Source organism: Empidonax traillii, unplaced genomic scaffold, assembly GCF_003031625.1.
Source record: "Empidonax traillii isolate 1590-97213 ecotype Southwest subspecies unplaced genomic scaffold, ASM303162v1 scaffold426:size1138770, whole genome shotgun sequence".
NCBI classification, from domain to species: Eukaryota; Metazoa; Chordata; class Aves; order Passeriformes; family Tyrannidae; genus Empidonax; species Empidonax traillii.
This window is the reverse complement of record NW_020955619.1, coordinates 992,924-1,004,238: the sequence shown is the minus strand read 5'-3', so window position 1 is coordinate 1,004,238 and position 11,315 is coordinate 992,924. Positions and strand designations below refer to the sequence as shown.

The 11,315-nt window shown below is 56.7% G+C and overlaps 1 protein-coding gene across 1 annotated transcript; it reads left to right on the top strand.

Moving 5' to 3' along the window:
- The first annotated feature begins 3,532 nt into the window (after positions 1 to 3,532).
- On the top strand, positions 3,533 to 11,230 carry LOC114062655 (sodium-dependent serotonin transporter-like). Its single transcript, XM_027894351.1, has 14 exons — positions 3,533 to 3,552; positions 4,165 to 4,271; positions 5,978 to 6,112; positions 6,224 to 6,443; positions 6,625 to 6,763; positions 6,998 to 7,132; positions 7,770 to 7,873; positions 8,118 to 8,245; positions 8,342 to 8,454; positions 8,634 to 8,765; positions 8,864 to 8,963; positions 9,166 to 9,266; positions 10,660 to 10,827; positions 11,070 to 11,230. Exons 1-14 carry the CDS (start codon positions 3,533 to 3,535, stop codon positions 11,148 to 11,150), a joined length of 1,683 nt encoding a protein of 560 aa, XP_027750152.1. The 3' UTR covers positions 11,151 to 11,230.
- The last annotated feature ends 85 nt before the right edge of the window (positions 11,231 to 11,315 follow it).

The following is an 11,315-nucleotide window of genomic DNA, read 5'->3' as shown; positions in this document are numbered from 1 at the left end:
TCAAACACTGTGTGGGAGCACCACGAGATAGCAGTGAGTGCAATTACCAAGGCACAGACAGTTCACTCACGCCCCTGGCCCTGAATTTTCCCTGGGGCACAGCAAAGCTGTGGCTCTGCATACCTGCAGATGCTGGCACGGAGAAGGTGCCAGGTTCCTGAGGAGCTGGGCACAGCACCGTGTCAGGTACAGCCTGGCACAGCTCCAGTCTCTATGAAGCTCCTGCAGCCCAGGATGAGGGTCTGACCTAAACCTGCCATTCAGGAACGGCCCTGTTACACAGGGGTAATAAACCACTAATTTATTACCTTCCTTTGGGGAAAAATCAGCTGAAAGAAGCACAAGGACAAGCTCTCCTCAAACCTTGCTAATTCCTTTCCCCTGGAATATTTTTCTTCTCCCCGGATTAAAGACAGGTGGGAGACGATTGGCCCCTGTTTTCTGGAGCCTAGAGAGCTTAAATGAGAGCACGTTGATCTATACTTAATGTGATTAAGTTACATCTCTGAGTATCATGCTAATTAAATTAAACTTCCCACTGCTGCCTCTGCACCTCAAACAGGATAGTTGTTTTAAGATCACAACTCGCTCCTCTGCATTTCCCCGCATGGACGAGCAGGTGGGATAAAAGCAATCTGCTAATCAAGTCATTGTGGTGTTTGGAAGCAATTTCTAGTACAGTGGACATTCAAATTTAAATCTGATTTGAGCTGGATTCAAACTGTTTTCAATCTAAGGTCACTTGCGCTTTGAGTAAGGAAAATAACAGGAAAAAGCAGAAATAAACAGAGTGTGTCTGTGTTGAGACAGCATGATATCGAAAGAAATTCTTCCCTGTGAGGGGGGTGAGGCCCTGGCACAGGTTGCCCAGAGAAGCTGTGGCTGCCCCATCCCTGGAAGTGTCCAAGGCCAGGTTGGATGGGCCTTGGAGCAACCTGGGATAGTGGAAGGTGTCACTGCCCATGGCAGAGGAGTGGAACAAGATGAGCTTTAAGGTCCCTTCTGAACCAAACCATTCCATGATCTCCCCAAGACACCTCTCCCCCGCTCTCCTCCCATCTCCAGCAGCCCTGATAACCTGAGAACCTGCACTGCTCTTTCCACCTTGCAGCTTCTAAAACAAATGGAGATTTCAAAGCTCTGCCCTCATTGCTTTGACAGCGCAGCCCTGACCCGCTGCGGAGGGAGGGCGGCATGGATTGGGGATTGTGTGCCCCAGGAGAGGGTGGGAGCTGGGGGAGCAGGATGGGAGCACTAGGAGCATTCATGGCTCATTCCCCAGCGAGGACCTGGGGGATCTGTCAGGGATGGAGGCATTAAACTGACGGTGCAGCACATCCCTGGGCTGGAGCGGAGCAGCAGCGGTGCCTGGGAAACAGATCCAGGGCAGTGCCTCAGCACAGGGGCACAGACAGCAACGGGCACATCCCTGTGCTGGCAAAGCACTGCACAGCTCCAGCTTGGAGCTGCTGTGGGAACAGCTCCAGCTGTGCAGGGCTCACAGTCTTCCTGCACACCCAGCTCTGCCCAAGGAGGGAGGACAAAGCCCATCTCGTGTGATTTAACAGATCAATGTGGGGAAAAAAGGGGGCTCTTTAGAAGAGAAAGTAGCTCGGTTTTAAGCGATGCCAAAGTTTGAACAGCTGCTGCTTCACACCAGGAAAGGGGTCTCAGCCCAGCACCCTGTGCTGAGGGTGTCCTTGCTCCACACAGACCCCTGCAGACCCCCACAGACACCCACAGGTCCCCTCAGATCCCTCAGCCAGCATCTTCAATCAGGCCTGGCAGTGACTGAGTCCATCTGCTGAACCTGCCTGAGCAGAGGCAGGACCAGGGGACAGGAGAGTCTCCCCCTTCGTTACACAGAGCCATTCCATGTAAACCACACAGACAAAAGAAGGGTCAGCAACAGAGAAAATGCTATTATCTATTATCTATTATTTTTAACAGTTGCTATGGCACCAGCTGCCTCTGTTCTGTCATTCATGCTTGAGCTGGTCTTTGGTCAGGGTGTTAAACACTGTTCCCCCAGAGCACTCCACAGGCAGATCACACCAGCAGCAGGGATTTCTCACCTTCATCCCAAAGCCTGGGACAAGGGCAGCCCCTCTGGCAGCCCCCGCGGCCCCCACTGCTGAGCACAGCCTTGGCTTTCATCTCCACACCCGCGCTGAAGGACTGGGACTGGAATCCACAGCTCTGCAAAGTCCCAGGAGTGACACAAATCCTGTATAAACCGCAGGAGATTAACTGTCCCTCACCTGTGTGCTGGGGCTTGGCTCAGGGAGAGCGGCAGTGGGGCTCATGGAGGGGGGGTTGATGGTGGAGGGGCTCTGTCTGGCTGTGGTGGGACCCTCCCAACCTCCACTCACTCTCCACTCAGAGCAGAGACCACCCTGACACCCTCCAACCCAACCCCTTCACTTGGGGTAAAGTCTCATTGCTCCTTGTAAAACCCGTAAGCAGAAAACTGTTGTATTTCAAAGGAGAGGAGTTAAAGGAACAATAATTTTGTGCTAAAGGAACAGTAATTTTGGGTTCCACAGCACAGAGGGAGAAGCCTGTAGAGTGCAGCCCACCCAGTGTGGGGATTGATGAGACCAGAACCTACACCTGTCCCTGCCCACTGGGAGGGGGCAGCCCAGGGCTGGTCACTCCAGTTCGTGCTCCCCACACTGGGTCAGGGGACACCCAGGGGCACAAGGTGAGGTGGTGGGGGGCAGCCAAATGCAGGTGGGGTGGTTCATTAGGAGAAAAACATCCCCTTCCCAGGCTCTCAGGATCACTTTGTGCAGATGGGTGACGCACCATGGCAGAGCCGTGTCCCCTGCTGCTCCTCCACAACCAGGGGTGTGCAGGTGTGGCACGTAGGGGTATGGGTTAGCGGTGGCCTTGGCAGTGCTGGGGGAACACTGGGACTTGATGGTCTTAGAGGGCTTTTCCAACCTCAGTGACTCCATGGTTCTGTGATTCCATCCTATGACAGCCCAAACAGCCGGCGCCAGAAAAATAAAAAAAAATAAAAGGTGTTTTTAACTGGAGGTTTCTAACGGGTCTCCATGTGTGTGTCTGAGGGATTAACAGTGTCCAGAGGCTTCCCATGCCAGGCAGACACCAGGCAGACATCGGGCAGCTGCATCACGTCGTCACAGCAACCTGCTCACCCTGGCCCTGAAGCCGCAGCTCCAGCTCTGGCTCTCGTGGTCTTTCCTGTAGTTTCTTTTAATTACAGATTAGAAAGGCTGGGACAGCCAGGGCTGGAGCCCCCCCCGAGCCCTGGGAGCACCCGATGACCCCTTGCACAGGCAATAAAATCTGCTGTTAAACTGACACAGGGCAGAGCGGTGGCTCTGGGGACACTGCCATCCCCTCCTGGTCACAGCTCAGCTGTGAAAGCTATTTCAATTTCATGTGGTTTATTCCCAACAATTCACACCCCAGAGAGGCCCAGCGAGCCCAGATGGATGAGGTGACCTTTAAGCGTCCCTTCCAACCCAAACCTTTCCGTGATTCCTGCTCTTTCCCTGCGAGAATGAGTGGCCACCTCCTCCAGTGGGTCCGGTGTCATCATTTGCAGAATGGTAATAGCAAACCACCAGGGATGGAGAAATAGGGATTTTTCAGGAGGAGGGAGGAAACACGGTCCTGTTTCACCAGCCCCAAAACACACCCAGCAGGTGCTGAGGGGACAGGACCCACCGGGTGAGGCTGGTCCCTGTGGGGTGAGGCTGGTCCTGTGGGGTCAGGCTGGTCCCCACGAGCTCACGCTGGTCCCCACAGGGTGAGGTGGGTCCCCACAGGATGAAGCTGGCGGTCCCTGCGGGGTCAGGCTGGTTCCTGCTTGGGGGCTGCTCTCCCCTCCTGCCTTTGATCAGAGCACGGCTCTGCTTTCCCTGCCGGCTGCTCTCCGTGCCGTGGGTTTCCAGCGGGAGGTGGGGAAGCGCAGTCAGCCTGACCCTCCCCTCCTCGGATCTGTCATCAGCAACAGAAAAATCCTCCCCGGCCCCAAGTTACTCAGCCTGAATCCTGCAGGATTTGCCGGGGCAGCAGGATGGCAGAGCAGCCCTGCCCGGGTCCCCCTGCCAGCCCTGCCTGGCAGGGCACAGCCCCCCGCCCGGGTCCACCGCCCAGCCCTGCACCCCTAAACCCCCAAACCCACCCCAGGGACAAGTGGAGCAAAAAGATGGATTTCCTCCTCTCGGTCATCGGATTTGCCGTCGATCTGGGCAACGTCTGGCGGTTCCCTTACATCTGCTACCAGAATGGAGGGGGTAAGGACACCACTGGGGTTATTTAAGTCTTCTTTAGAAGAAAAGACACCTTTTTTCTCATTTTCCATCTTTCCCACCCTGAAAAACTCCCCATTTCTTTTCTTTCTTTGTCTCCAGCTGCTCTGCTCTGGACAGGGCGGTTTAGAGACCGACCCAACTTCTCCTGACATCTATCTCTGTTCTGTTTGTGCCTTTCTTCATTCAAAATCCCCCTCCATTCCCTCCATCCTCCTTCCCTGGGGTCCTTCCCTCCTTCCCTGGTGTCTTTCCCTCCTTTCCCCATGGAGTTAGAGGCGTGTTGGCAGCTCTAGGATCACAAAGGCAAAATCAGCATGGTCCGAACTGCGAAAAAGGATTAGGATCTCTAAATCTGGGGTGGGAGGTTCATACACTTTATGATCCTGGGACTCTGGGAAGCTGCCCTTTGGGGTGGCTTGGTTTAAAATCATCCTCATGAGCATCCCACCCTCCTGCCGTGGATCCTGGCCAGCGGTGCTGGACTCCATGAACAGCCCTGGCTCCGGGGGGTTCAGCCTTTGAGGGATCAATGGAAAAATGAAGATACAAAAGCTTTGTGCAGGAAAAATCTTTCAGTAAATGACAACTAAATAAATTGCTTTAAATGGAGGAGGGTAGAAACCCCCCTCACATGGAAATCAAAAAGGAGGGATGAGAATTTTGTGCTGTTTGGGAAAGCGCAGCGGATTTAATTGCCAAAGTCAGCTTTCAGGGAACATCTTCTACTGCTTGGGAAAATTAGAAAGAGATAATTAGTTCCATACTCAAGGCAAAACTGTGGATCCCAGGTGCCCACACTGAAGCACAGTTATTTGTGAGTCGCTCCTCTGGGACTGGGACCAAAGCTGAGCCCCTCTGTGTGGCTGTGGATCGGGTGGGGGATTTCCACCCACCCCACACACACAGGAGGGTGAGGAGTTCAGGCAGCTGCTCTGGGGGAGCACAGACACAGTCCCTGTGGAACAGGAGCACCAGGATGACCAGCACTGGGCTCACCTGCCTGGGAGGGAAACACTGGAGAAAACATCGCCCTGCTGGGCCAGTCCAGCCTGGCAAGTGGGGGAATGCAGGAGGGTGCTGGGGATACTGGGCATGCTGGGGATGTTTGGGATACTGGAGATGACAGGGATTTTGGGGATGCTGGAGATGCTGGGGATACTGGGAATGTTGGGAGTGCTGGGGATGCCACACCACACGCACACAGAGGGCTCTCAGACAGAGGAGCCATGGGGGTTAAATTAACTAGTCTCAGCAGAACTCAGAGAGCAGCTCCACTTCCAAAACCTCCATGGGGTATGAGTGTAGCCCTGGTAAAAATGAGACTGTTATGAATAATGCAGATTACAGCTTAATTATGCGTCTTGGGGTGGCTGCGCGTATTCAATGGGATTTTCTCCAAAATACTTCTAGACCTGAGGCGTGCTTGATGTCCCCTCCCCTGCACCCCAATGGTTTGTGTGGCTCTTTGTACCATCCTGGCCAGCAGGGGAGTCCTGTGAAGCCCAAGAAGCTGGGACTCCAAGCAGGATCTCACATCTCTGAGCCCCAGATCATTTCCAAAGCATCTCAGAAAACACATCCAAACCCAACATGCTACACTGGGGCAGCACTGTGAGGGAGGAAGGTGACAATACCATGGCCCTCCCCTGGCAGCCCGGTGATGACCCTGCTCTGCTCCCACCCCACAGGAGCCTTCCTCATCCCCTACACGCTGATGGCTGTTTTTGGAGGGGTGCCCCTCTTCTACATGGAGCTGGCCCTGGGGCAGTTCCACAGGACAGGAGCCATCCCCATCTGGAAGCGCATCTGCCCCATCTTTAAAGGTGAGAGCCCCCCCAGCCCAGGCCCCACGTGCTGGGGAGCAGGGCCATGCTGGCAGTGCCAGTCCCCACAGCCGTGTCCCAGGGGCTGAGCCTGCTCCTGGCTTTTCCCAGGCATCGGCTTTGCCATCTGCATCATTGGCCTCTACGTCTCCTTCTACTACAACACCATCATTGCCTGGGCTCTCTACTACTTCTACTCGTCCTTCTCGGGCACCCTGCCCTGGGCGAGCTGCGACAACCCCTGGAACACCCCTGACTGCACCAACTACTTCGGCAGGAGCAACGTGACCTGGACCAACTTCTCCAGGTCCCCTGCCGAGGAGTTCTACACGTAAGTCCACGGATGTGGGTGGTGTGTTAAAGCTGGGCATGTCCCTCTGGAGGCACTTGGGTCTGCTGCTTGGAAGCAGGTGCCTGGGAGCAGGCTGTCAGGTGGGAATGCTCCTGGGGAGCTCAGGACTGCCTGCCCAGGGTTGATTCTGCTCCCTGGCCGTGGGAATCTCTGCCTGCAGGAGGAAGGTCCTGGAGATCCATAAATCCAGGGGTCTGTATGACATAGGGGGGATCCACTGGCAGCTGCTCCTCTGCCTCTTCCTCATCTTCACCATCGTCTACTTCAGCCTGTGGAAAGGGGTGAAAACCTCTGGGAAGGTAAGGAGGGCTCCAGCAGCAGCCCTGCCCTGACACGGACGTGCCAGAGCCCTGGGCAAGAGGGACCCATCACTAGGTGGGGGTTTTGCCACTCACCTGACTGCAGGAAGAGAGAATATCACCTCCCTCCCCCCCTAGCCCCTGCTCCTCAGGGCACCCCGAGTGAGCTGTGCCAGACACAGAGAGGGGTTGGGTGCTTGGAGGTGCCATGGGATGAGGGCTGTGTCCCCCCAGGTGGTGTGGGTGACGGCCACCCTGCCCTACGTCGTCCTCCTCATCCTGCTGATCCGGGGGGCCACCCTGCCCGGCGCCTGGAGAGGAGTCGTCTTCTACCTGCGCCCGGACTGGGGCAAACTCCTGAGCACCGCGGTGAGTGCACGGGGAGGGGGGAAACCCACTGCCCCAGGGATGGCAGGACACAGACACCCTCCCTGGGACACCCACCCACCCCTGCCCATGGGTCCGGCCCCGCCACAGGGGATGGGGCCACTCGTTCCCACAGAAACAAGGTGCCCTGGACTGGCTCTTGGAAATGTAAATCCGTAATTGAATCACCCATCTCATTTTCACCGGGTTTTGTTTGTGCCGTGCTCTCGCCCCAGCCTGACAATGGGCTTCCTGTGGGTAATTACCAGGCAGCACTTGAGAATTCTCATTAAAGGTAATGAGGGCCGTGCTGCCAGCACCGAACCTGCCAGCAGGAGTGGGTATGGGGGTTTGGGGATCCCCTCAACTCCATCCCCCTTCAGGCATGGGCAAGTACAGGTGACACTGCTTAATTCTGCTGCTGCAGGACCGCAGGGTGGATAGCAGCTCCCTCCACCTCGTGACATTTCCTGGGGGGATGGGACAGGCAGGAGATGAGGTCTGGATGCATGTGCCAACACAGCCCCCATCCCTGTGCCATGGAGTGTCCATGCTGTGGGTACCGGGGGGCACCTCCCAGCCACATCCCAGCCCCAAAGACCCCCTGCCCTGCCCATTCTCCTGTTGCTCCTCCCGCCAGGTTTGGGTTGATGCTGCTGCACAGATTTTCTTCTCCTTGGGTCCTGGATTTGGAGTACTCCTTGCTCTGGCCAGTTACAACCATTTCCACAACAACTGCTACCGGTGAGTTCTGCAGCCACGGATCCCGGTGGTCACAGGGGCTGCACGGGCACAGCTGCAGCAGGGGCACATCCTGACAGCTCCTGGTCCCTGTGGCTGCAGGCTGAGCATCTTTCCCCATTTCACTGATGATTTTGGTGTGAGGGGCCAGACGAGGGAATGGGAGGCGGGGAAGGTGGCCAGGGCAGCTGAACCGGGGCGAGGGCTGATCTGGAGGGGGGGGATCTCCCTCCTTTCTGCCTTCCAGGGATGCTCTCATCACCAGTGCAGTGAACTGCCTCACCAGCTTCCTCTCGGGCTTCGTCATCTTCACCGTGCTGGGCTACATGGCTGAGATGAGGGACGTGGAGGTGGAGGATGTAGCCAGAGATAAAGGTTCTCATCCCTCCGGCAGCACCTTCCCCAAGCACATTCCTGCCCACACACCAGCCAGTGCCAGGGGCAGCCAACCAAGCCAGTGTTCCCTCCTAGGGCCAAGCCTCCTTTTCATCACTTACCCTGAAGCAATTGCCAACATGGTGGGATCCACCTTCTTCGCCATCATCTTCTTCCTGATGATGATCACGCTGGGGCTGGACAGCACAGTAGGTGCCTCTGCAGAGAGGGACAGCCCAGCCATGTCCCCAGGAGGGTGATGAGGGATGGGACGGGATGGGACGGGATGGGATATCCCCACTCTGCCACGGAGGGCGTGGATTTTCTTGGAGAGCAGGATTATCCCCACATCCCATTTCCCAACTCCATGCCAGCATTTCCTTTGCAGTTTGGGGGTCTGGAGGCCGTGATCACAGCCGTGATGGATGAGTATCCCCAGATCCTGGCTGGGAGACGGGAGCTCTTTGTCCTTGGCCTCATCACAGTCTCTTTCCTGGGTTCCCTGAGCACCCTCACCTATGTGAGTACCACTGGAACAGCCCCATCCCTGACCCCCACACTCCCACTCCTTCACCCCTGTGGGGTCTGCAGCTGCCCTCCCTCCTCATACTGTTCCAGGGGGGAGCCTACGTGGTGAAGCTGCTGGAGGAGTTCGGTGCCGGCTGCTCCATCCTGGCAGTGGTGCTCCTGGAAACCATAGCTGTGTCCTGGTTTTACGGTAAGAAACTGCCTCTGTCCTGGAAAACATCCCGTGGGCACCTACACAGGTGTGTAACCCTACACAGGTGAGTAAATCCAGGGACTGAGGGGCAGAAGACTCCTGGAAAGGGGATGGATGGTGTGTCCATGTGGCTGTCAGTGTTCCTGTACCCACATTCCAAGTGGGTCCCCAGGGCTGTGACAGCTCTCTCCTCTGGCAGGGATACAGAGGTTCTCCCACGATGTCAAAGCCATGCTGGGCTTCACCCCAGGGCTGTTCTGGAAGCTGTGCTGGGTCGCTGTCAGCCCTGCCTTGCTAGCAGTGAGTATCCAGGGCCCTCTGGACACCCTGCACAGGAGCCACTCTCCCCTCTGCTGCCCAGCTCCCTGTGACATGGATAACTCCCCTCTCACTTGCACGAGGTGACCAAGCAGCCAGGAGGGAGGACAGGAGGGCTGTGGGATCTCATGTCAGCCCTCCCTGCCTGTTCCCTGTGCTGCTGCTCCAGCCACGGACAATGCCATGCTGCCCACGGCCCCAGGAATGCAGGTCTCACCAAGAACAGGAGCTGGAAGTACATTTTCCAGCCTCTTCCACAGCTCCAGGGCAAAGATGGATGCTCACAAGTGCAGCCTCGTTCCATCCTCCTGGTCACGGTGTCCCTGGCAGGGCTGGCCACAGGTCCATCTCCATGCACGGGGCTGGATCCATCCCCTTTGAAATTCCAGCTCCCCCGGCACTTCAAAGGCTGCCGTTGGCAAGAGGCAGAGGGGTCTAATCTCACTGGATCTGCAGGAGAAGAGGCCTTGTGAGGATTAATTATGACTCTAAGCGCTCTGCCCTGGTTATTAAGAGAGGAGTATTATCATCAAAGCAGACAGCAAACGATCTTGTTTCAGCACAGGGACACGCAGCCTTCACAGGCCACTGTCTCACGGGGGGTCGTTAGACAGAGACCCCCAGCCCTCACCCAGCGAGGGGGGAGCCTGGGAGATGGCACTGACACATCCACGCTGGCCTGACGAGGTTGGGAGAGCAGCGGGAGCAGTGGGACACGGATGATGTTAATAGAATCATGGAATCACAGGCTGGTTTGGGTTGGAAGGGACCTTAAAGATCATCTTGTTCCACCCCCTTAACCTGATAACCTGTGGGATGAGCTGCCATCAGTGTGGGGCTGGGGAGATCATGGAATCAATTGGGTTGGGAAACCCCTCTAAGATCATCAAGTTCAACCATTCCCCAGCACCGCCAAGGCCACCACTAACCCATGTCCCTAAGTGCCACATCCACATGGCTTCTAAATTCCTCCAGGGACTCCACTGCTGCCCTGGGCAGCCTGTGCCAGGGCTGGACAAACCTTTCGGTGTGGAAATTCTCCCTGATATTCTAAACCTCCCCTGGCACAACTTGAGGCCATTTCCTGTTGTCCTGTCACTCATTACCTTGGAGAAGAGCCTGACCCCCACCTGGCTCCATCATCCTGTTAGAGTGTTGTAGAGAGGGAAAAGGTTCCCCCTGAGCCTCCTTTTCTCCAGGTTGAGCCCTCCCAGCTCCCTCAGCTGCTCCTCATCAGACTTGTGCTCCAGCTCCCTCCCCAGCTCCATTCCCTTCTCTGGATATGCTCCAGCCCCTCAATGTCTGTCTTAGGGTGAGGGGCCCAACCTGCTCACAGGATTTGAGGTCCCTGACAGCTCTGCTCCGCTCGTTACAGTTCATAGTCATCAGCTCCCTCCTGGACCAGCCACCCCTGACCCTCTTTGACTACCAATACCCCGAGTGGAGCACCTCGCTGGGACACCTCATCGGAGCATCGTCCTTCATCTGCATCCCCTTCTACATGGTGTACAAGCTCGTCTGGACACCCGGGTCTCTCAAGCAGGTCAGGAGCAGGATGGGCAATCCCACAGCTCCTGGGTGGGCTGGGGTGGGCAGAGATCCCTGCTCGTGTCAGCCCGAGACCCGGGTCAGAGCGCTGGGCAGGTGGTTGATGTGTCCTCAGCATCTTTGTTCACGTGGCAATTAAATCCCACCGGGAGAGCTGCCTGGGAAGCGCTCAGAGAGCAGAGCTCCATGGCAGGAAGGAAACCCACTGTGTTTTCCCTCTCCTGCTCTCTCCCTCAGCGCCTCGCTGTCTGCATCCGGCCGGAGAAGACCACGCGAGCCCCCCGGGCAGAGGTGGTGGGCTTGGCACCCGTCCTGTAGAGCAGCAGCGTGACTGGGGGGCACAGGGACTGCTGGGGCAGCAGGACAGCAGCTGCCACCGCCTTCCTCACCCCAAACTGCCCCTCGTGTCTCCCCCGGTGCCAGCGGCAGCTCCATGCTGTGCCCGAGCATCCCGGTGGAAGTGACACCGCTGGCACATCCTGG